Genomic DNA, 24770 nt, shown 5'->3' with positions numbered 1-24770 from the left:
AAACATGCTCAACTTTATTTAGACATTTATTTATTGTATCGACCATACATATTCAAGACATTTCAACCATTACGAGGAACTTTAACCACAATATTTTGTATATTGACAAGAAGAAAAACTCGAAAGGGTATATAATATGGTGGCACTGGAAATGCTACCGATTGCACCTCTGGCCGCCATCGAGAACATCTTTATAAAATTTATTGCAATAGCCGCATCAACATAGAGGAATTCTGGCCATGATTTACCTAATTTGAATCATAATATTAGAAACATGTTAGTATCATTTAATTGATTGAGATTTACTTCGAACCTAATGAAAAATTTCCATTTATTTTTGACGTGGATTCACTTCGACCCATCGAAATCTACAGTTAGATCCCTACAAAAATAAATAGGTAATGACACGGATAGGATTTACCTATCTTCGCCTATGGACCTCTCTAATACAACGAAGAATTTAGAGGGACAAATTACTGGTCTTACCTACTTATTTCAACTATATCGAACATCTTAGAATCGCGATCTATTTGTTGATCGAAGATGGTATGAGATGTTTTGTATTGGTTGAATAATGACATATTAATATAGCAATATTTTATGGTATAATTTGAAATTTGTGACCACGTTTCCTATATATTCCCGTATTCAAAAAGTGAAACCACTCGGTATATATTCTTGTATAAACAAAGTCAAATCTAAGACCAAAAAGAAAAGTTTTATATTATAATATAAGATGGATTTTTAAGAAAATGAAGTTTGTTGAGCGTATCAATGAAAGTTTACATTGAAGCCGAATATTTTTCGGTCGATGACATATAGTTAAACAAATTGAGTGAGTTAGTGAAACTTCAAATATATGGTACTTTATTTAAAACAATAACGAATAGGATTAGAGGCAATTGCATGAATGAATTCTCATCTCCATTTCTTGTTAGGAGTGTTCGTGGGTTGAATTGGGTCGGGTTGAGACCGTTTTTAGACTCAACCAAATTGTTCAAGTTGTAAATTTATCGATCGAAACAACCTTATTAACTAATGAACCAAGCCCAACCCTACCATAAATCTTTTGAATTGGATTTGGTTTAGGTTGTAAAATTCTCCAACCCAAACAATCTTATGAGTACTATTCTCGTAAGATTGGTTCAAGTTGTAAATCTTTTGGATTGAATGATGATATTCAAACATCAAATGAGTACTATCTCAATGTGTAAAATTTTCAAATTTTTTTTTGTTGTTGTTGGGAACGACGGTATATATAGGTGATTTTGGAATAACTCAACCTAATCTTTAATTATTTTATTGTTACGATAAAATAGTCCCGTAATTTGAGGATGGATGCCTTCTCACAAAGGAGGTTGCAATGATGAGCAATTGTTTACCAAAAATATAGCTCTCCACAAAGTCCTAAAGACTTCTTACAAAAAGAACAAAAATAAAAAAATAAAAAATATTTGTTATCCACAAAAAGGTTATCCGGATTTGGCATCGACATAAAGTGCTAGTCCTGTTACCTAATATTTTGGCATTTTTTGTTTTTAAATTGAATGATGATATTCAAACATTAAATGGATACTATTCTGGACGTATAAATGTTTCTAAGCTTTTCAAGTCATTTTGGATGCGTTTTTCTCGTTCTCGATTAATTTTAAAATGAAATTTCGTGTTTATCTACTAGATACTCATATATTTGAGATTAAGGTGAGAAACACACCTTAATTTACTTTATTTACTTTATTACAAGTATGGTGTCACATATAGTTAAGGGTGCTTAGCCAATTCGAGGGGTCGAATTCACCTTTCCACAATGGTCAACAAAGACTCGGACTCGATTGAACACAAAGTTGGGAAATGCCCAGTTTTGACCTCGTGGCATTAGAATTACGTCGAGAGAAGGATTCTCTTGCTGTATTATCTTCATTGCTTCCTCCCCATCCATCCCCACCAACTCTGGCCAACGCCACTTCTCCTCATTCAACATAACTTCACCATATAATCTATACTTATTAGATACATAAAATGATATCAATACATATTGAACTAATATCAATACATCATTGCATTAAAAATTACTACCTGACATTGTTTTCGATGTTGCAAATTTGCCGAGCTTAGTTGTTTAAGTTAACGAAATCAATATATATAGACAATTTTGGAATAATTCAACCTAATATTTTATTACTTTATTGTTAAGAGAATACATTTTAATTTCAAATTTTAACTTAAGGAATAAAATAAAATTTAAATTCGGAACTTTTTCGAGACTTACGGTAAAGTTATAATATTGTTATCTATATAACAATTTCGAATATGATATAAGTATGATAAAAGCTTTACGAAGGAGAATGAATTATTTATTCCCATATCTTTGTTTAATTTTATTACGAATTAAAAATAAAACATTACACGTAGCTTTCCAAAAAAACCTTATTCGACATGTCTCTTGAATATTTTCCTAAGATATGAAACTCTTTATTCGTCCATGACTTAAAACTTCCTCCCCAAGATATTTCTACAACAAATATTTTCTACGGGCTCAAAAAGATTTGGTCAAAAAAAAAATCTAAGAGGTATATTTGGAAGATATAATATTTTAATATATATTTAACGTGAATCTCATGTAATATACATTAATTATTTTAATATTTAATATAGTAAATATAAAAATATATATTTTATATTTAATATATTTAATACACTAAATATTAATTTCAACCGGTCAAATTAAATATATTACTTTTAAAAGCTCCCCCAACCAACTCCTTTCTCTCTTTCAGTGTTACAATAGAGTTACTTTATGGTTAAGTCTTGGTTGGCTGATTACTGCAAGTTTTATGATTTAACTCGAAGGAAAGATCGGCATCACAAAAATGGCTATTCTAGTAAGTCATGTTCTTCAATTCCTTTTTATCAAGTGTGTTAATTTTCATAGTAATTGTTTAAATATGTGTTTAAGGAATTTTTCATATGGTTCGTCCAAATTAGAAATTAGGAGTATTTTAATTTTTTATGTGATAGTTCTATCAATTTTAACGTTAGAAAAATAAACGTCAAAATTAGCAATTTTTAATAGGAATTTACGAGGCAAAAGCATGTGATATGTGAACTCTCTCAATAAACGGGGTTCAAAAATTGTATTAGATAGATTAGTAATACAGGGATGTGCCTTAAACGCATGTGTTAAGTAATGTCAACAGATTATTACGTGGAGACTGTTTAGAAAATCTCCGGCTATCCTTTGGCTATGAACTTGTTCTTATAATTTATAATAGTTGACCGGTACCGAAATCACTCCCACATGATTATAACTAGGAATTGTTATAGAGTCGTCAATTAATCTTTAATAGTGATTTATCTCGTACGACAAGATTTGAATATATCATGGAGTTAGGCTATTCGAGAGGTTCTCACACATAGACCTACATACTTTGAACTGATAACCTATAAAAATAAATAGTATAGCTAGAACATATGAACAATAGTCAATCCAATCATTACTATAAGCTTTGGGAAGTTCGGTCACATGAATACAACAATTGACATAAGCTCTTAAGAGTTAAATGACGAGTAATTAGTGGTTAAAAACTCTATTATTTGTTCCGGAGTTACGAGAATTAGAAGTAATATTTCATTAGTATTAATAACCTTCAAGAGCTGCCCGAATCTTAACCACAATATAATTATGATTGATGGTGATCTTAGGGAGAAAATATAGGTTAGGACCATTGGGAAACAGGAGTTAGATATATGGTATATAGTTTCTAAGTATGGTTGGAGTCGATTTGTAAGCCTACAAGAATGATAATGAGTATTTTATACTCATTCGTTCTACCCTTTTCATTTTAGATAATATTTGAGGCTACTTGATTGGTGATGAGGGCGTTTTGATCGGAATATAGTTCAAACTATATAGTACAACAAAAAAAAAATGCATAAAATTATAATAAGCATACAAAATTTAAAATTTTAGGTTTATTCCTAGACTAAACAACTCTAAATTTATTAATTAGACTAAAACGGCTCAAGCCCACCGCTAACATATATTGTTATGGCTTTTCCTTTTGGGCTTCCCCTCAAGGTTTTTAAGGCGCGTTTGCTAGGGAGAGGTTTCCACACACTTATAAAGGATGTTTTATTCTCCTCCCCAACCGATGTGTGATCTTACATCGACAAAACGCCCGAACATTCCTTTAATTGTTTTTCGTTGCTATTCAATTCTAATGGAGATCGAATGAATTACTTTTTCGAATAATTATGAATTCTTGAGCTTCTAGCGCTCCCTTTGAAAATGTTATTGTTTCTTATTTCTTGTTTTCAAGTACTAAAAATATAAATATATTTGATAATTATTTACGTTATGGTCGATGAAAAACTTCTAGCATCAACATTAGGTGCCTGTGTTGTGTTGCTACGTAATATTTTGGCACGGGTGACAATCTTTCTCGGTTTGTGTTGTTACTCCTCCCAACCGAAACAAAGGTATTAGCTATAGGCGAATACAAATTAGAACAACCCATATGTATAAATTTTTCGAAGCCTTTCAAGCGTTTTTTATACATTTTTCCCGTTCTTAATTAGTTTTAAAATGAAATTTCATATTTATTTATTAGATACTCATATAATTGAGATTAAGTCCAAAAACACACCTTCAATTATTTTATTCAAGTAGTGAAGTGTTACATATTGTCAAGGGTGTTTAGCCAATTCGAGGGATCAAATTCACCTTTCCATAATCGTCATTAAAGACTCGAACTCGATTTGGCCCATAATCCCTAGTTGCCCATTTTTGGCCTCGAGGCATTAGAATTACATCCAGAGAAGGATTCTCTTGTTGTATTATCTTCACTGCTTCCTCCCCATCCTTCCCCACCAACTCTGGCCAAGTCGAGTTTTCTAAACCATTTGAAAAGACTAAATTAATAAAAACACATACACTAAGTTCTAAACTATTTTAAATCATTTTAAATTTGGTATTAACACAGTAAAAATGGTATTTTTCATTAAAGTTTAAAATATTTTTGAAACAAAACATTAACCGTTTTCATCTCAAACCAAAGGTAACTAACATTTTTTTTTAATTTATTTAAAAGGTAGGAATATTATTGAAATTTTTTAATTTTTAAGAAAAATACTATTTTCATTAATCTAACCCATTTAAGAACCTATTGGTCACATAATTGAGATTACGCTTTTTAAAATTTTATTAATAGGGTGTCGTTATGTTAATATATATTTAGTGGTTTGTAAGAAATTATTAAACTAAAAAATATTTTTAAAAAATGAAAAATTAGGACTAAAATATATATTATATATAATAATAATAATAAAAAAGAAAGTATAAATAAGGATTTATGACAATACCTGACATTTCTTTTGGTTGCGAGTTTGGCCTTCTATATTTGGAAGTTTCGTTGTTTAAGTTAACAAAAATCAATATCTATATATATGCCTATTTTGGAATCTCACATTAACTTTTTTTTCCCTTTATTTTTAAAAGAATCAATTCTAATTTCAATTTGAAGGAATAAAATAATCATTTTAAAATTATAATATTCTTATCTATATTACAATCTCGAATATTTTGTAAACATAATGATTTCACACGAAATTTAAAATAATTTGTTAAAAGAAAATCTAATCTTGTTAATAAGAATTAATTGTTCGGTCCTTTATTTTATATATTATTACTTGTATTTACTTACTAATTATTTAAATTATAATTTAAACAATTTTTGCAATATTTATCAAACCAAAAGTAAAGCATAAGAATAATTCAAAAGAAAAAAAAAGAGTGAAAGATTACATACGAATAAGAGCGATCTTGAAAATAGGATAATTAAAAAATACTTGAAATAATTGAAAGTTAATGTCTGCACTAACTAGGTGCATTTTCCTTTTCGATGACTTAATCACAGAAACTCCAAATTTAAGTGTGTTTTCCTTTGATCAATTATTTGTTGGGTGACTTCTAAAGAATTTTTCTAAGATGCATGTGAATAAAGACAAATTATGTTGCAAAAACTCATGTTGGTCTGTGGGAATAGTCTTCACTCTTAGAACTGAGTAAGTAACATGATTATATCATAAGGGAATGTTGGGGGCTATCAGGAGTCGAATTTGGATTTCGAGTTTTGATCCGACTCTTGGGTATAGGTTGTTACAAATGGTATTGGAGTTTTACCTCTTCTCGGAATGAACCAATGCAAAACTTTGTGGGCATGTGACACTAAAGTAAAGGAGGAGTATATGATTGAACCGAAACCATACCTGAATGCGAGCTATCTTGATGATAAGATGACAAAAAAAGGCTTAAAAGAATTGAAAATCATTAAGAACTCCAAAGTCTTTTCGGTGACTCGATTATGGAAACTCTAAAGTGTTGGAAGGCAATAGATGTAGAGGAATGTTTGGACCCTCACTCTTGGAATCCTCATTTGAATCTTAGGTATGAATTGTTACAAATGATATCAAAAGCGGTACCTCCTCGAAAGATGTGGTTCAGAGATGAATTAACGCTGAAGTTGGTGTCACCCCCTCTTAGATTTATTAACCTTCTCAAACAATCCGTCATACAAAAAAAAAAAAAAAGGTTGGAAACCGACTAAAAATGGATAAACGTCAATAAAAAATGATAAAAAAGGTGAGAAAACACAATAAAACAAAAGGAAAAGAAGGAATCTTAGCTTCGAACCGAGACCAGAGGCTCGAACCTCAAACCAGCTAAACTCAGATTGAGTTAGTTCCTCGGCTTGGTGGCTCCGACTCAATTTCCTCTAATTAGATTGTTCAAAATGAAATCTTGGGACCTTTCCAACCATATTGAACTGTTTCAGAGCCGTTTTTAAGTTCCCAAAAGTATAACCCTGGTTTGGGCAATTTAAGTTTCTTTTAGCCAAAAAAAATATATATTTAACTGGTATCATTAGGTGACTTGAATAGTTTATTTTGCTTTGATCCGATGTCATGGACCCACGTGTGTTGAATTGAATTACAAAGGACAGATCTTGACTAGCACAAGGATAAATTAGTGACTCCGGCTTAGGCCCACCAAGTAATTAACTTTGTTGTTGGCTTGGTTGGATGACTTGTTTGCTATATGGACGCGTGCTATGACCCTTACACATGTCGTGTTTTATAACTATTGGACGTGTGCTATGTTATGTTCATGCAATGATATATGTTATGTTGTGTTGTGTTACAAGATATGCTACGTTATCAGTTATATTATGATACGTTTATGTTATGATGTATCATGTAAACTATGTTAATGTGTCCGATCTATACTTATGAGACATTAGAAAGCCATGTATGTTAAATGTGAAAGATATGACAAGTAATACGTTTATATATCTCATAGGAACACTACGTCTGAAAAAAAATAGAGGAATGACTTGCATTATAAGTATGTCATGTTTTGACGTTATAGGACCTCATGTATCGGAACACAATCGTTGTTTATTTAAGAGTTTAAATCCATAACATCGTTTATGAAATAAACTCGATTTAAACGATTAACAGTATATTTTTAGTGATTTTGAACACGAAGAAATGTCAATAAAATAAACCCTAATTTACATAGAATTAATATACTTCTAAAGTTTTTACTCTTAAAATTTACCTTGCACAGTAGCCTAACACATTGAATTCCAAATTTGTGAAGAATCAAATGCTATATAATTTTATAAGTGATGTGATTTATAGTCCTATTTAATTGGACTAAAAAAGTGATTTAGAATCCGATTCCATTTAATTTTGACTAAAAATATGATTTAGAATCCGATGCTAATTCATTTTACTAAATAATTTGATGTCAAACATATCAATTATCTATTATGTTATGGATGGAGCTATGGAGCTGCTTATTTATAGCTTAGTCAACTATTATACATAGTAAAGGTATATATGATAAATGACATATAAGGTAAATTTAAATAGCTGTTAGATATGGCAGCCATCGATGGTAGATCTCAAGCAAAGCTCTAAGAACGTACTTTCTATATTCTTTGTATTCTTTCGTACTACTTGTAGTCATCAATACAAAACCTTTAGCCAATATTTTCCTTGCATTTTCTCAATCCTGTTTTTTGTGTTCATCTAAATCGAGTGTGTGCGTTGTTGTGTGATCCTAACATTATCGTTAAACTATACTCACATCATCGATTGGATTGTTACATGTAAATATTTTTATAACCTAATTGCATCTCATTCCTTGTTATCCATGCTCCTATCTAAATCAAAGTTAATAGATAATTGAATCTAATATATGTGTTCGTCCTTGTCTTTTTCAGTACAGCCCGAAATTTAAAATCTCGAAAATTGATATGAATTTTTTTTTTTTTTTTTTAGTTTATCACTTTTGTCAAAAGTTATCTGAGATTAATATGTGCGTTTGTTAAACTTACTTTATTGCTTTATTTTTTAAATTAATGATATTTATATATTGTTTTTTTAATAATGGACTGAATTAATGAAAATTGAACTAGAATTACAACCCGTATGATACAATAAATTGAAAGAAGTATATAGAATAAGGTGTCTTAATCATGCCATGAAAATATTTCATGGTGAACGACAAGATTGTATCATATGGGCCGTTTTATTGTATTCTTTGTTGGATGATGAAAGTCTCACATCTGCTAATTTAGGAAATGATATGTGTTTGTAATCAAATAATACTCTCTCCATTGGTATGAGGCCCTTTTGGGGAAGCTCAACGCAAAGTCATGAGAGCTTATGTTCAAAGTAGACAATATCATACCATTGTAGAGATTCGTGTTCATTCTAACATCGTTTCAGAGCCATGTCCTAAACTTAGTCGTGCTAATGAATTTTCTTGTCTTTTCTTGCCTTCTTTGGACGATTTTTTGAATTTTCTTGCCTTCTTTGGACGGTTTTGGACGATTCAAGGGTCTAAAATGACTTGTGAGTCACACTCCTCGTGGCCGGATCAGAAGTGGCTGCTACTTTCCACTGCTCGCTGCTACTTCCCCTTCTCTCTAGAACCTTCCTTCTCTCTCTCTCTTCTTTTTATGCTACTTCCCCTTCTCTTTTCAGCCGGAATCGGACTCCTCGCTGCTACTTCCCCTTCTCTTTAGAACCTTCTTTCTCTCTCTCTTTTCTTTTTCTTTTCAACCAAATCACACTTCTTGTGGCCGGATCAGAAGTGGCTACTACTTCCCCTTCTCTTTTCAATGGACTACTCGCTGCTACTTCCCCTTCTGTCTAGAACCTTCTTTCTCTCTCTCTATTCTTTTTCTTTTCTTCCTGAGATATTTCTAAGCATTTTTTTCTCTTCTACCTCATCTTAAAATTCAATCTCTAAAATCCTCAATAAAATCTCGAAAGTTCAACTTAAAGGGGAAAAAATTAGGGTTTAAGTTTCTCGTCGGGGCTCGGGTGTTACATTCTAACATTCTTTAACCTTTCAATTGACCATAGTTCATTTTCAAAGCTATAAATAATCATTCATGTTTGTTGATTTAGTACGAAGATTTTAGATATTAAATAAAAGTTGCATATTATACTTTTTTTACTCTTTATAAAACAAATTCGAGAAAGTAGGTTTAGTAGAATGTTCCTTAAAAGTATCAAAAAGGACTACCGTAACTATAGAATAGCCGCACAATAACCTGGCTAAGTTCCTCCATCAAGGAGAGGAGTTCGGGTCATGACATATTTATATAATAATATTTGATAGTATAACTTGAAATTTTTGAACACGTTTCGTATTTTGAAAAATGAATAACTTTGTCGTATGATTATAAATTCTTGAGTATCTAAAAACCCGCATGTTGCTACTTGCTCTTCTTACGTTGGCAAAGGGCTTTTTCAATTTGTGTTGTTGCTCCTACGAGATATAGCTATAACAATCTTGTTAAGAACAATCCATAAATATTTTTTAGTACAAAATTTTATTTGATTTAAATGGAATGATGATGTTCAAACATCAAATGAGTACTATTCTCGATGTATAAATTTTTCATAGCTTTTCAAACTCATTCTTTATATCTCTTCTCATTTTCTGTTTTTCTTGGATTTTTTTTTCTTTCCTCGAGTGTATCTATTAAAAAAAGATAGACTTAGAAAAACACACCTTAATTTATTTTATTCAAGTCGTAAGGTGTTACACATTGTCGAGGGTGCTTAACCAATTCGAGGGTTCGACTTCACCCTTCCATAATAGTCAACAAAGACTCGGACTCGATTCTCGCTATAATCAAGAGTTGCAAAGTTATGGCCTCATGGCATCAAGATCCTTCTCTTGCTGTATTATCTTCACTACTTCCTCCCCATCCATCCCCACCAACTCTGGCGAGACGACTTTTCTAAATTATTAAGAGACTAAATTAATAAAAATACAGTTTCAGTAATACCTTTAAATTTTATAAAAAAAATATTCAAAATCTCTCGCAAAACTGTTAGTATTTTATTTCAAAAATACCATTAATAACTTTTATAAAAAAAAGTTCAAAAAATACATTTACCATTAATAATATTTAAAAATATCTGTAAAATTATAAAAGTAACATGAAAGCCCTTAACTTTTATAAAAAAAAGTTCAAAAAAGTTTTTATCGTCAATATACCGAATGAAGTCATATATCTATACTTCACAGATAACTCTAAACTTTTTTAATTTTTTTAAAAATTTTAAAAATATTAATATTACTTAAACCTTCCTAGTTATTTTTTAAATGTGGTATTAACTATTCTAAGAGTATTTTTTAACTTGTTTTAAAAAATTTTAAATTGTTTTTAAAAAAAATTTAAAATATTAATAAAACTTTTAAAAGATTATTTTTAAAAATACTTTTAAAAGTAAAAAAAAAAATGTATTTTTGACTATTTGGAAAGTTTAAAAATATTTTTAAAACAGAATATTAACCATTTTACTTTTAGGTGGCTTAATCACATTAAGTATTTGAGGTTAATATAACGGTTGTTTGATCAATTGAAGTTTTTTTTAGCAAAAAAATATATTTAACTGGTACCGTTAGGTTAGTTGAATAGTTTATTATGCCTGATATGATATCATGGACCCACTTTCTGTCGAATTGGATTCCAAAGGATAGATCTAGACTAACACAAAGATAAATTAGTGACTTCAGCTTAGGTCCACTAAGTAATTAACTTTGTTGTCGGCTTGGTTGGATGACCTGTTTTCTATGTGGATGACATGCTACAACCCTTATACATGTCATATGTTATCAGTTATATTATGGTATGTTTACGTTATGATGAATGAACTCCTACGTATAATGTAAACCATGTTAATACGTCCGATATATGCCTATGAGACGCTAGAAAGCCATGTATGTTAACTGTGAAAGATCTGACAAGTAATACGTTTATATATCTCATAGGAACACTATGTCAGGAAAAAAATGGTGGAATGACTTACATTGTAAGTATATGTCATATTTTGATGTTATGGGATCTCGTGCATTTTGCTTGTCACATGCATCGGGACAACTTATTTAAACAATTAGCATTATATTTTTACTGATTTTGAACACGAACAAATGTCGATAAAATAAACCCTAATTTACGTGGAATTCATATACTTCTAAAGTTTTTACTTTTAAAATTTACAGATTTAGTAAGGTCTGCACAATAGCTTAACACGTTTGACTTCCAAATTTGTGAAGAATCAAATGCTATTTAATTTTGTAAGTAATGTGATTTATAGTCGAAAGCTATTTAATTTCACTTTTGGATGCCATTTAATTAAATACTTTGATCTCAAACATATCAATTATAGTTCAACTAGACTCACATCAATAAATTCTTTGAGCGTCACATCAATAAATTCTTTGAGGATTAGAAGCTTGGATGTAAATGTTTTTATTGCATCTAATTCCTTATCATCAATGATCTTATCTAAAAGATTTAAATCTAATATATATATGTTCCGCTCAAAATTTAAAGCATTAAAAATCTGACAATTGCATCTAATTCCTTATTATCAATGATCTTATCTAATAGATTTGAATCTAATATATGTATGTTCGTCCGATAAGAAACTTTTTAAAAAAGTTTTATCGATATTTTTTTAAGTTTATCAATTTTGTCGAAGTTATCTCACCGTTGATTTGTGGGATGACTTTGCTTTGAGCTTCCCCAAAAAGGCTGGGATGAGCCCTTTCCCAATGGAGAGAGTATTCTTTGTTATAAACTCATGATCATTCCCTAAATTAGCTGATGTGGGACTTTCATCCAACACCTCCCCTCAAACAAAGTACGCCTCCCCTTAATCGAGGTTTGACTTCTTTTCTTTTGAAGTCTTAGTCATTTTTTACTATGCCTCCGAGGAGTCTCGACTCCTTTTTCTTTTGAAGTCTTTTGTTTGACATTTGGGGATTCTATTGACATGACTATGTTTAGGGTATAGCTCTGATACCAAGTTAGATGAACACGACTCTTCACCATGGTATGATATTGCTTACTTTGAGCATAAGTTCTCATGACTTTGTTTTGGGCTTCCCCAAAAAACCTCATCCCAATGGAGAGGTGTCTTACTTATGCTATAAAGATTTCACGATTGTATTTTTCAATTTTGAGTATTATTTTTAAGATTTTATGTTACATTAGTTAATGATCATTAATAGATTGATGGGCATGAGAGCTACAACATTACAATTGACCATAGTTTATTTTGAAGACTATAAATAATCATTTATGTTTGCTCGTTTAGTAGGAAGATTATGGACATTAAAATGAAAGTGGCATATTATACTTCTTAAATCTATTCGTTTCCATTTTTTGGGTTTAGATTTGCATGTTAGAATTATTTAAAATATTAAAATTAAAAGTTTTAGAAATAAATTAAAAATTCAAGAAGTAAGAACCGACCCAATACGGGTTTGTTCAAATGGGTCGAACTGAAATGCTCAGGATGCACGAGATATGCGCGAACCACACCCTAAAGTTGGGGTTGGGTGTTCTACAGCAGATCTGTGAATTTAATTTCCCGGCATGCCATTGATAGGGTTTAATTGTTTGTGTTCTACTGGAATTTTCTTTGCTTACTATGGGAAGGCGATTTTAGAAGTAGTGGAGGTTGGGTTTCTTCGTTCTGGTGATTTGATTTGGAAAATGGGTGAGAAATTTTGGGCCAACGAAGAAAACAGGGTTTTGGTTGAATCAGTTCTTGGTAGTGAAGCTTGCGAGTTCTTGATCTCGTTGGCATCTAGCAATATCATGCCACCCGAGGCCTTCCAATTTTCGAGTGTGAATCAGGGGCTAACCCAACTTTTGGATGGTTCAAATTGGAATTATGCAATCTTTTGGCGTGTGGTTACCTTGAAATCTGGGGGTTTAGCTTTAATTTGGGGCGATGGTGCTTGTCATGATTCAAAGATTGGTATTCAAATTTCTGGTGGGGATACTCAGGGAGAGAAGAATGAGGAAATGAAGAAGCAAGTGCTTCAAATGCTTCAATCCTCTTTTGGAGGGTCTGATGAAGATGGATTTGGAGCAAGGAAGGAGGAAGCGTCGGATATCGATATGCTCTATCGGACTTCGATGTATTTCAAGTTTACGTGCGACTCCGGGAGCAGTCTCGGGGCGTCGTACAATGCTGGTAAGACTATATGGGCTTCGGATTCGTCGAGTTGTATGCGTAATTACGAATCGAGAGGGTTCTTAGCTAAAGTGGCTGGTTTGCAGACGCTGGTCTTTGTACCTGTAAAGTTGGGAGTCGTTGAACTTGGGTCTGTTAAATCAATTCCTGAAGATCAGGGTGTTCTTGAGTTTGGCGGAGTGTCCTGTTCCCTTCTCTAATCGATGTGGGACCCCCAATCTACCCTCTTCGGTGCCTAGCATCCTCGTTGGCACTCATTCATTTCTCTAATTGATGTGGGACTCCCTAACCTACCCCTCTGGGTCCCAGTGTCCTTGTTGACACATCACCTCATGCCCACTCCCTTCATAACTCAGCCTCTTCGCTGGCACATTGTTCGATGTCTTGCTCTGATATCATTTGTAACGACTAAAGCCCACTACTAGCAAATATTGTCATCTTTGGATTTTTTCTTTTTCGGACTAGAATGCTTCATTCTCTTCCTCAATTGATGTGGGATCTCACAAATGCAATGATAGCATACAAATGTATTCTTTATTAGTATATTTATACTCGCTAAATTCTACTTTTCTTTTTCAAGTGATCGTTCACGGCTAATCGACGTTAGTGAATTCCATCTTGTGAAATTATGTTCCCAACTCCGTGTTTGGTAAAATATTCAAAATAGTAGGCCTATTGAATTAGTTATAAAATCCATTTTCATCCATGTAAATCAAAGAATAAATCCCCACCAACAAAAATTCATATTTCCTTCGGAATTAAGATCAAGTTGCATATAATCATCTGGTGTAACATTAATTTTCTCAATTAATAAAATTTTAAATTAATTATTTTGTGAGAACATGAATTAGCTCTCTTAGTTAGAAGTAGAAGGCGGCGATTCTTTTGTTCTCGAGACATATGTTAATAATTTTCTCTAGTGAAAACTTTACCTTGAACAACTTTATTTTACCAATTTTATTGTAAACATGTAAGTTAATGACTTGATATGTTTTAAAAAAAAAATCGCATTTCGTAATTAAGTCATGTTGTAGCAATTTTATTATAATAAAAAAGATAGAGACGATACAATACATATGCATCCATCAACATCTTTTGGATATATTTTTTTTTTAACCAATCCCTGGTATGCTAACAACTACACCATTTATATTAACAAACAATCGAACTCGACCGTAGCTAAGATTGTACGTCACAGAACTTCCCGCTAAGAAAATCTGAACCATCCTTACAGCGGGATTTTCTTTCTTGATGATTTTCTCTGCAATCTTTGCTTCTACTCCAACAAGTTCGGGCCACCTATTCTTTCCTGATAAACCAAATCAAATAAACAAATCAATGATCGTATAAACAACTTGATTTTCAAAACTTAATTGAAACTATTCTAAAAATCGTATAGTTTCATCACAAAACGAATCTCGAGGATAGGATAGAAGTACTAAAACGAGAAATGGTGAGAAACCCACCATGCGGACAAAAATAATTCATTTTTGGATGAAGTTGATGGATGTGTATGTATTTGCTGAAGGGTAGTGTTTGGATAATGCAAATATCAAAGGAGTTTGTATGTCCATTTATAGGAAATAAGTTGATGGGCAAAGTTGATATGTATGAATATTTATCGTTGGACCGTATAATAAGCTTTTAAATATACTTATAACTTTGAACACGTTACAAATTTAAAACTCGTAAGGTGAAAGAATGAAATTTTAATACACTTTGAAAATGAGGTTGCTAAGCCTTCGATCCAATCTGATAGTTCTATATCGTTGAACAACGATCCACAAAAACTTAAGAAGTTGAAACTTAATTAATAAGAAAAGAATGTTTATGCATGCTGAACATGTTTATGCTAAATATTTATATCTCTTTCTTATCTTTTCGTTGAACATTTTATGCTAAATATTTATAGCACTATTCTCTCCTTAAAATTTATTTGATGTTCTATTAGGTTTGATGATGCCGTAATCGTCAATGAAGATATATATTATCTATTATGTATTATAATGTCGTCTTCATTGTAGGACGGAATGACTGTCGTCTCTACCAACTATTATATTTACTTGTGTGAACCATTACTTCTATTAAACAAGTTTACGATTAAGAGACATTTGTAGATCTCCTAATCATCTCTATGCACAACGATCTTATGGCATCATAAAACTTATGCACACAAGGCACGATCTTATCCATACCAACTCATTAAAAAAAAAAAAAAAAAAAAGATACAAATGCTGACGCTTGTCTATTGAAACAAGTTCATTATTAAACAAATACAAATCCGTTTTTACTTGCTTTCATTTTAGACAGACCTTTACTAGTTCTTGTTGTGTCAACACGGGGTGCATGACCGATCACTAAAACCATGTATATACGCGCTAGGTTAAAATGCCCCAAAATATACTACAGAGGATGTGACTAGTTGTCAATTTTTCTACCTAGATTTTATGTTATCAAAGTTGTTGTTACTTGCTCGTTTTTAGCTTACAACATTGTTTTCTTTAAAATTATTTGCAACGTATTTCCTTGCTGACGTTTTATAAAACATCTCTCAAACGTGACCTAAGGCTCAAGCATATGCCAATATTGTTTGCGAAGTCTGAATCTCATATATTTGACTTGTTCGCTGAGTTAGAACAAGTGTCGCATAATCGTTACCCTATTATCGTAATAGTGCAATTGTGACAAGACGCGCTCATGGGTATTCGTGTAAGAAGCCCCATTTGCACATGTGTGAGCTCTTATAGGTCCGTGAGTGACCTTTTTTTTTTTTGCTCTCTGTTCAAATGCTTTTTCACTCAATAACCTAATTTTGCTTTAATTCAAACTTATCATAGAAATTTCTTAAATTTTGGAGTTAGCTAACACAAATAGATGCGAGCTCGGAAAGGCACGTGTGATCTAAGTAAGTAACTACATAGACTTTAGGCAAGTAATACTTGTAGAAATAGCTAGGACGTACTAGCATGTGAACATTCCTTATCTTAGGTTGTTAGAAAATGCATGGTAAGGATTTCAGAAGGGTGTATGCAGATGGGTATGTACTATATCTAAGATATGAAAAATTCTTGTTAAAACCCTTGGTTGAGATTTTCGAGAAGCATGCTATTTTTGGGATTTTGCAAAGTTAGAAATAGAGTATGCATGACTAGAATACGGGTTGAGAAATAAGGATGAATCTGTTATGCATGATGTAAGAAATTACCAAAATAATGCCAAATAATTACAGCGTCGATAGATCCTCGACTCGATAGAGTTTTGCTGATGCCAAATAATGACACGTCAACCCTTATCCACTGGCATCACTTTTTAAGTTAATAATTTATAGGGTTTGCAAATCGCTATTTTAACTTCAAATGTTGTCTTATAAAATTTGTCTAAATTATTTCATAAAGTACTTAATTTTTTTCATTCTACACATAATTCAAATTTTTGTTTTTAACGCATAAATAAAAGATTAGAGGGTGGAGAACGAAATATTCTTTATAAAATATGAAAACCTCTCTCTAACTGACCGTTTTTAAAAATTTTGGGAGGAAGCTCATAGAGGAATGCTTAAAGAGGACAATATATGCTAGCGATGAGCTTGGGCTGCTACGAATGATATCAGAGCTAGAAATCGGGCGATATGCCAGCGAGAAGATTGGAAGGGAGTGGACATGAGGCAGTGTGCACCGGGCGATGTGCCAACGAGGAGGCTGAGTTCCGAAAGGGGTGGACACGGGGCAGTGTGCTAACAAGGATGTTGGGCCCTGAAGGTGGTGGATTGGGGGTCCCACATCGATTGGAGAAGGAAACGAGTGGCAGCGAGAACGCTGAGTCCCAAAGGGGGTGAATTGTGAGATCCCACATCGGTTGGGGTGGAGAACGAACCATTCTTTATAGGATGTGAAAACCTCTATTAGCAGGCGCATTTTAAAAACCTTGAGGGAAAGTTGAAGAAGGAAAACCTAAAAATGACAATATGTGCTCAATTATATAATTCTTATTGAAATTTTGAAATATTACCTCCCAAAGAAGATGAATTTAGGAAGTCTGAGCAATAGAAACATGTCTACTTTGACTACGAGCTCTAGTGACTTTTTCTCCCAAAGGTTTTATACCAACGAAAACAGTGTTTCTTATATACTCATGATCTTTCTCATTAATTTAAATTAATTTTAGGATGTTCTAATGACAGGAACCTTTTCGACCTTCCCCTCGACGTCAAGAACGACTTCAACAACAGCGAGGCCGGGAGGAACTGCGTATGGCGGGCGGCCTGAGACTGCTTGGTAGCCTATGATACTGCCATCGGGACCATATAATGGTTTGGATATGATCTCTGGCCCAGCTTGTAAGACTACGACCACATTCGGATTCTCTTCCTCTATGATCTTTACAGCCTTATTCCCATCTTCGCCCACCAGCTCAGGCCAAGACCTCTTTCCTAAGCAAATGAGGCATTTAAAAACTTAACCAAAAAATTTATTGAAAAGAAGAGTGTGTATTATGGGCAGTTGGGCATACCTGAATTTCCATCCTCAGACATAATTTTTGCTTTCTTCCTTCTGAATTCAGGCTTGGTTAGTTGGTTAAGTTAATGAATGGTTATAAATAGGCAATTTGGAATAAATTAATGTCACTCTTTTCTTTGATTGATTAGAGAATATATACTCTTATTCCAAAATTTAAGAACTCAAGAATAAATTAATGTGCCTATTAATCTAATTCAATGAATGCATAGTTGAAAGATTATTTTGTAAAATAAGGTGGATTTGAGATCCCACGTTGGTTGGAGAACGGAACAAAACATTTCTTATAAAGGTGCGGAAACTTCTCCCTAGTAGATGTGTTTTAAAATCGTGAGGCTACAGAGATATGTAACGGGCCAAAACGGACAATATTTGCTAGCGGTGGGCTTGAGTTATTACAAATGGTATCAGAGCTAGACACCAGGAGGGGTGCCAGCGAGGACGTTAGGCCTTCAAGAGAGGTGGATTGTGAGATCCCACATCAGTTGGAAAGGGGAACAAAGCATTCCTTACAGAGGTGTGAAAACCTCTCTGAAGTAGGCGTGTTTTAAAATGGTGAGGCTAACGGAGATATGTAACGTGCCAAAGCAGACAATATGTGCTAGGCTTTGGATTATTACCCGGAAAAATATAATATTAATCTAATTCAATCAATTCATAGATAATTGAATCTAATAGATATAAATTGACATGAACCGGCAAAGGTTATTAGATTTCTACACTATGTTTTTAATGTAATTTTATCCCTTCTTATTTTGAAGTCATCTATAAATAAACTCTAGCCGTTGTGGATTTTTACATTCGAGAGTTTCACTTATACTTTTTGTGTCTTTTCTTTTTTGTTCTTTATATGCTTCATCTAAAGCGAGTGTGTGAGTTGTGTGATTCTAACAAATGATATCCGAACTAGGAAAGATTCACTACAATCTGTGAAGATGGAAAGTTTAAAGATTGGGATAAAAAAGTTTGATGGATCCCGTTTCAATTTCTGTAAGATGCAAATTGAAGATTTAGTGTACCATAAAAATCTTCTCGAATCCTTATCCAGGGTGAAGCAAGATTCTCATGACTATGGAGCAGTGGAAGCTCATAGATCCGTAAGATCTAGGGTTGGTTTAGTTGATTCTCTCCTGAAATGGGTTGGAGGCTCAAAATCGGAAGGCTCTAGGGTTGATCTAGTCTACATTGTCTTGAAATACAATCCAAGTTCAAATATCGGTAGGCTCAAGAGTTGATCTAGTTCTCGCTATCCCAAAATGGGTGGAAGCTCAAAAACCGGTAGACTCCAGGATTGATCCAGTTGAAATTATCTTGAAACATAGTGGAAGCTCAAAAATCGATAGACTCTGGAATTGATCTAGTTAACGTTGTCCAGAAACATAGTGGAAGCTTAAGGATCGTTAGACTCCAAGATTAAGTCCAACTCCCCACTTTCTGAATGTAACATATGTTTGACAACTTTTATTTTCTTTTTAATTTTGGGTCGAGAAGTAGAAACATGCTCAACTTTATTTAGACATTTATTTATTGTATCGACCATACATATTCAAGACATTTCAACCATTACGAGGAACTTTAACCACAATATTCTGTATATTGACAAGAAGAAAAACTCGAAAGGGTATATAATATGGTGGCACTGGAAATGCTACCGATTGCACCTCTGGCCGCCATCGAGAATCATCTTTATAAAATTTATTGCAATAGCCGCATCACGTAGAGGAGTTCCGACCATTATTTACCTAATTTGAATCATAATATTAGAAACATGTTGTATCATTTAATCGATTGAGATTTACTTCGAACCTAATGAAACTTTTCCATTTATTTTTTACGTGGATTCACTTCGACCCATCGAAATCTACAGTTAGATCCCTACAAAAATAAATAGGTAATGACATGGATAGGATGTACCTATCTCCGCCTATGGACCTCTCTAATACAACGAAGAATTTAGAGGGACAAATTACTGGTCTTACCTACTTATTTCAACTATATCGAACATCTTGGAATCGCGGTCTATTTGTTGATCGAAGATGGGATGAGATGTTTTGTATTGGTTGAATAATGACATATTTATATAGCAATATTTGATGGTATAATTTGAAATTTGTGACCACGTTTCGTATATATTCCCATATTCAAAAAGTGAAACCACTCGGTATGTATTCTTGTATAAACAAAGTCAATTCTTGAATCAAAAAGAAAACTTTTATATTATAATATAAGATAGATTTTTAAGAAAATGAAGTTTGTTGAGCGTATCAATGAAAGTATATAGTGAAGCGAAATATTTTTTTTGGTCAATGACATATAGTTAAACAAATTGAGCAAGTTAGTGAAACGATACTTTATTTTATACAATAACGAATAGGATTAGAGGCAATTGCATGAATGAATTCTCATCTCCACTTCTTGTTATGAGTGTTCATGGATTGAGTTGGGTCGGGTTGAGACAATTTTTAGACTCAACCAAATTGTTCGAGTTGTAAATTTATCGATAGAAACAACCTTAATAAATAATGAACCAAGCCCAACCCTACCATAAATCTTTTGAATTGGATTTTGTTTATGAATTTATTCACATATCTTTGTTTAATTTTATTACGAATTAGCATTACAAATCGTACCTTTCCAGAAACCGTATTGGACAAGTCTTTTGATATTTCTACAACAAATATTTTCTAGTGACTTCAAAAGATTTGGTCAAAAAAAAATCTAAGAGGTATATTTGGAAGATATAATATTTTAATATATATTTAACGTGAATCACATTTAAATTTTAAATATGTAATATACATTAATTATTTTAATATTTAATGTATTAAATGTAAAAATATATCTTTTGTATTTAATATATTTTATACACTAAATATTAATTTCAATCCTTCAAATTAAATATATTACTTTTAAAAGCTCACTAACCAACTCCTTTCCCTTTTTGAGTGTTACAATAGAGCTACTTTATGGTTAAGTCTTAGTTGGCCGATTACGGCAAGTTTTATGATTTAAGTCGAAGGAATGATCGGCATCACGAAAATGGCCATTCTAGTAAGTCATGTTCTTCGATTCCTTTATGTCAATTGTGTTAATTTTCGTGGTAATTGTTTAGATGTGTTTATGGAATTTTTCATATTGTTCGTCCAAATTAGAAATTAGGAATTAAACACTTAGTTCTTCCACGTGTTCGCCCAAATTTAATAATCGTCTTCTAGTTGGTGATTGGAAAATATGAATTATCGTAAAAGATTACATATCAGGTTATCTATACGAGTATTTTTATTTTTTATGTGATAGTTTTTTCAATTTTAACGTTAGAAAAATAAACGTCAAAATTAGCAATTTTTTATAGGAATTTACAAGGCAAAAGCATGTGATATGTGAACTCTCTCAATAAACGGGGTTTAAAAAATTGTATTAGATAGATTAGTAATACAGGGATGTGCCTTAAACGCATGTGTTAAGTAATGTCAACAGATTATTACGTGGAGACTGTTTAGAAAATCTCTGGCTATCCTTTGGCTATGAACTTGTTCTTATAATTTATAATAGTTGACCAGTACCGAAACCACTCCCACATGATTATAACTAGGAATTGTTAGAGTCGTCAATTAATCTTTAATAGTGATTTATCTCGTATGACAAGATTTGAATATATCATGGAGTTAGGCTATTCGGGAGGTTCTCACACACTGTCCTACATACTTGGAACCGATAACCAGTAAAAATAAAGAGTATAGCTAGAACATTTGAATAACAGTGAATCCAATCATTGTGATAAGCGTAGAAGTGCAAGGTCATTTGACATTGATTTCAAGGGTGCTTAGAGGTGCTAAACAATGTGAATCCAATCATTAATATAAGCTTTGGGAAGTTCGGTCACTTGAATACAACAATTGACATAAGCTCTTAAGAGTTAAATGACGAGTAATTAGTGGTTAAAAACTCTATTATGAGTTCAGGAGTTACATGAATTAGAAGTAATATTTCTTTAGTATTAATAACCTTCAAGAGCTGCCGAGTCTTACCACAATATAATTATGATTGATGGTGATCTTAGAGAGAAAATATAGGTTAGCTCCGTTGGGAAACAGGAGTTAGATATATGGTATATAGTTTTTAAGTATTTTATGCTCATTCGTTCTACCTTTTCATTTTAGATAATATTTGAGGCTACTTAATTGGTGATGAAGGCGTTTTGATCAGAATATAGTTCAAACTATATAGTAAAACAAAAGAAAAACATAAAATTATAATAAGCATACAAAATTCAAAACTTTAGGTTAATTCCTAGACTAAACAACTCTAGATTTAATAATTTGATTGTAACGGCCCAAGCCCACTGTTAGCCGATATTGTTCTCTTTGGGCTTTCTCTCAAGGTTTTTAAAACGTGTCTGCTAGGGAGAGGTTTCCACACCCTTATAAATGGTGTTTCGTTCTCCTACCCAACCGATGTGGGATCTTACAATCCACCCCCGTTCAAGGCCTAACGTCCTTACTAGCACTTGTTCCTTTCTCAAATCGATGTGTCCTTTTGGGGCCCAGTGTTCTTACTCGCACAACACCTCGTGTCTACTCCCTTCGGGGAATAGCCTTCTCGCTGGCACATCGCTCCGTGTCGGGCTCTAATATCATTTGTAACGGCCCAATCCCACTACTAGCAGATATTGTCCTCTTGTGGCTTTACCTTTCGGGCTTCCTCTCAACGTTTTTAAGACGCGTCTGCTAGGGAGAGGTTTCTACACCCTTACAAAGAGTGTTTCGTTCTCCTCCCCAACCGATGTGTGATCTTACATTGACAAAACGCCCGAACATTCGTTTAATTGTTTTTCGTTGCCATTCAATTCTAATGGGAAAGAATGAATAACTTTGTCAAATAATTATGAATTCTTGAGCTTCTCACGCTCCGTTTGATAATGTTAATGTTTTTTTATTCTCGTTTTCAAGTACTAAAAATATAAATATATTTGATAATTATTTACATCATCGTCAATGAAAAACTTCTAGCATCAACATTCGATGCCTGTGAGGTGTTGCTACGTAATATTTTGGCGTTGAAAACGAGCTTTTTCGATTTGTGTGGTTGCTCCTCCCAACCGAAACAAAGGTATTAGCTATAGGCGAATACAAATTAGAACAACCCATATGTATGAATTTTTCGAAGCCTTTCAAGCTTTTTTTTTTACACGTTTTTCTCATTCGTAATTAGTTTTGAGATGAAATTTCATATTTATCTATTAGATACTCAAATAGTTGAGATTAAGCTGAGAAACACACCTTAATTTATTTTATTCAAGTAGTAAGGTGTTACATATTGCCAAGGGTGTTTAGCCAATTCGAGGGATCGAACTCACCTTTCCATTATTGTCATTAAAGACTCGGACTCGATTTTCCCTATAATCAAGAGTTGCGAAGTTTTGGCCTCGTGGCATTAGAATTACATCGAGAGAAGGATTCTCTTGTTGTATTATCTTCACTGCTTCCTCCGCATCCCTCCCCACCAACTCTGGCCAAGACGACTTTTCTAAACCATTTGAAAAGACTAAATTAATAAAAACACATATACTAAGGGTTCTAAAATGGTATTTTTCATTCGTTTTGTACAGTTTAAAATATTTTTGAAACAAAACATTAACCGTTTTCATCTCAAACTAAAGGTAAGAATATTATTGAAATTTTTTAATTTTTAAGAAAAATACTATTTTCATTAATTTAACCCATTTAAGAACCTATTGGTCACATAAATGAGATTACGCTTTTTAAAATTTTATTAATAGGGTGTCGTTATGTTAATATATATTTAGTGGTTTGTAAGAAATTATTAAACTAAAAAATATTTTTAAAAAATGAAAAATTAGGACTAAAATATATATTATATATAATAATAATAATAAAAAAGAAAGTATAAATAAGGATTTATGACAATACCTGACATTTCTTTTGGTTGCGAGTTTGGCCTTCTATATTTGGAAGTTTCGTTGTTTAAGTTAACAAAAATCAATATCTATATATATGCCTATTTTGGAATCTCACATTAACTTTTTTTTCCCTTTATTTTTAAAAGAATAAATTCTATTTTCAGATTTGATGGAATAAAATTGGGTAAAATCATTTTAAAATTCTAATATTGTTATTTATTACGCTCTCGAATAGGTGGGATTACATATAAATAAAAGAGCGATTCTGATAATAGAATAATAAAAAAGACTTAAAATAATTGAAAGTTAATGTCTACACTAACACGGTGCATTTTATTTTTCGATGACTTAATCACAGAAAGCATTTGAGGTCGGTATAACCATTGTTGGATCAATTTAAGTTTTTTTAGCCAAAAATATATTTAATTGATACGGTTAGGTGAGTTGAATCGTTTATTATGCCTTGATCCAATGTCATGGACCCACGTGTGTTGAATTGGATTACAAAGGACTGATCTAAACTAGCACAAGGATACATTAGTGACTCCGGCTTAGACCCACTAACTAATTAACTTTGTTGTTGGCTCGGTTGGATGTCATGTTTTATAACGGTTGGACTTGAGCTATGTCGTGCATGCTCGGTTGGACTTGAGCTATGTTATCAGTTATATTATGATGCATGAATCCCTATGTATCACGTTAGGTAAACTATGTTATTACGTTCGATCTATGCCTATGAGACATTAAAAAGGCAT

At 32.5% G+C, this 24770-nt stretch overlaps 1 protein-coding gene across 1 annotated transcript; it reads left to right on the top strand.

Annotated features, from left to right (window-relative positions):
• The first annotated feature begins 12974 nt into the window (after positions 1-12974).
• On the top strand, positions 12975-13781 carry LOC111463991 (transcription factor bHLH3-like). The gene has a single exon (XM_023108033.1). It carries the CDS (start codon positions 12975-12977, stop codon positions 13779-13781), a length of 807 nt encoding a protein of 268 aa, XP_022963801.1.
• Positions 13782-24770: the final 10989 nt, after the last annotated feature.

This window comes from Cucurbita moschata, unplaced genomic scaffold (assembly GCF_002738365.1).
Source record: "Cucurbita moschata cultivar Rifu unplaced genomic scaffold, Cmos_1.0 Cmo_Scf00029, whole genome shotgun sequence".
Lineage (NCBI taxonomy): Eukaryota > Viridiplantae > Streptophyta > Magnoliopsida > Cucurbitales > Cucurbitaceae > Cucurbita > Cucurbita moschata.
The sequence above is the reverse complement of the archived record's forward strand: the minus strand, read 5'-3'. Positions and strand labels throughout refer to the sequence as shown.

What these genes read in the sequence shown, in the direction of transcription:
- LOC111463991 (XM_023108033.1), top strand. Translation starts at nt 12,975, where the DNA reads ATGCCATTGATAGGGTTTAATTGTTTGTGTTCTACTGGAATTTTCTTT.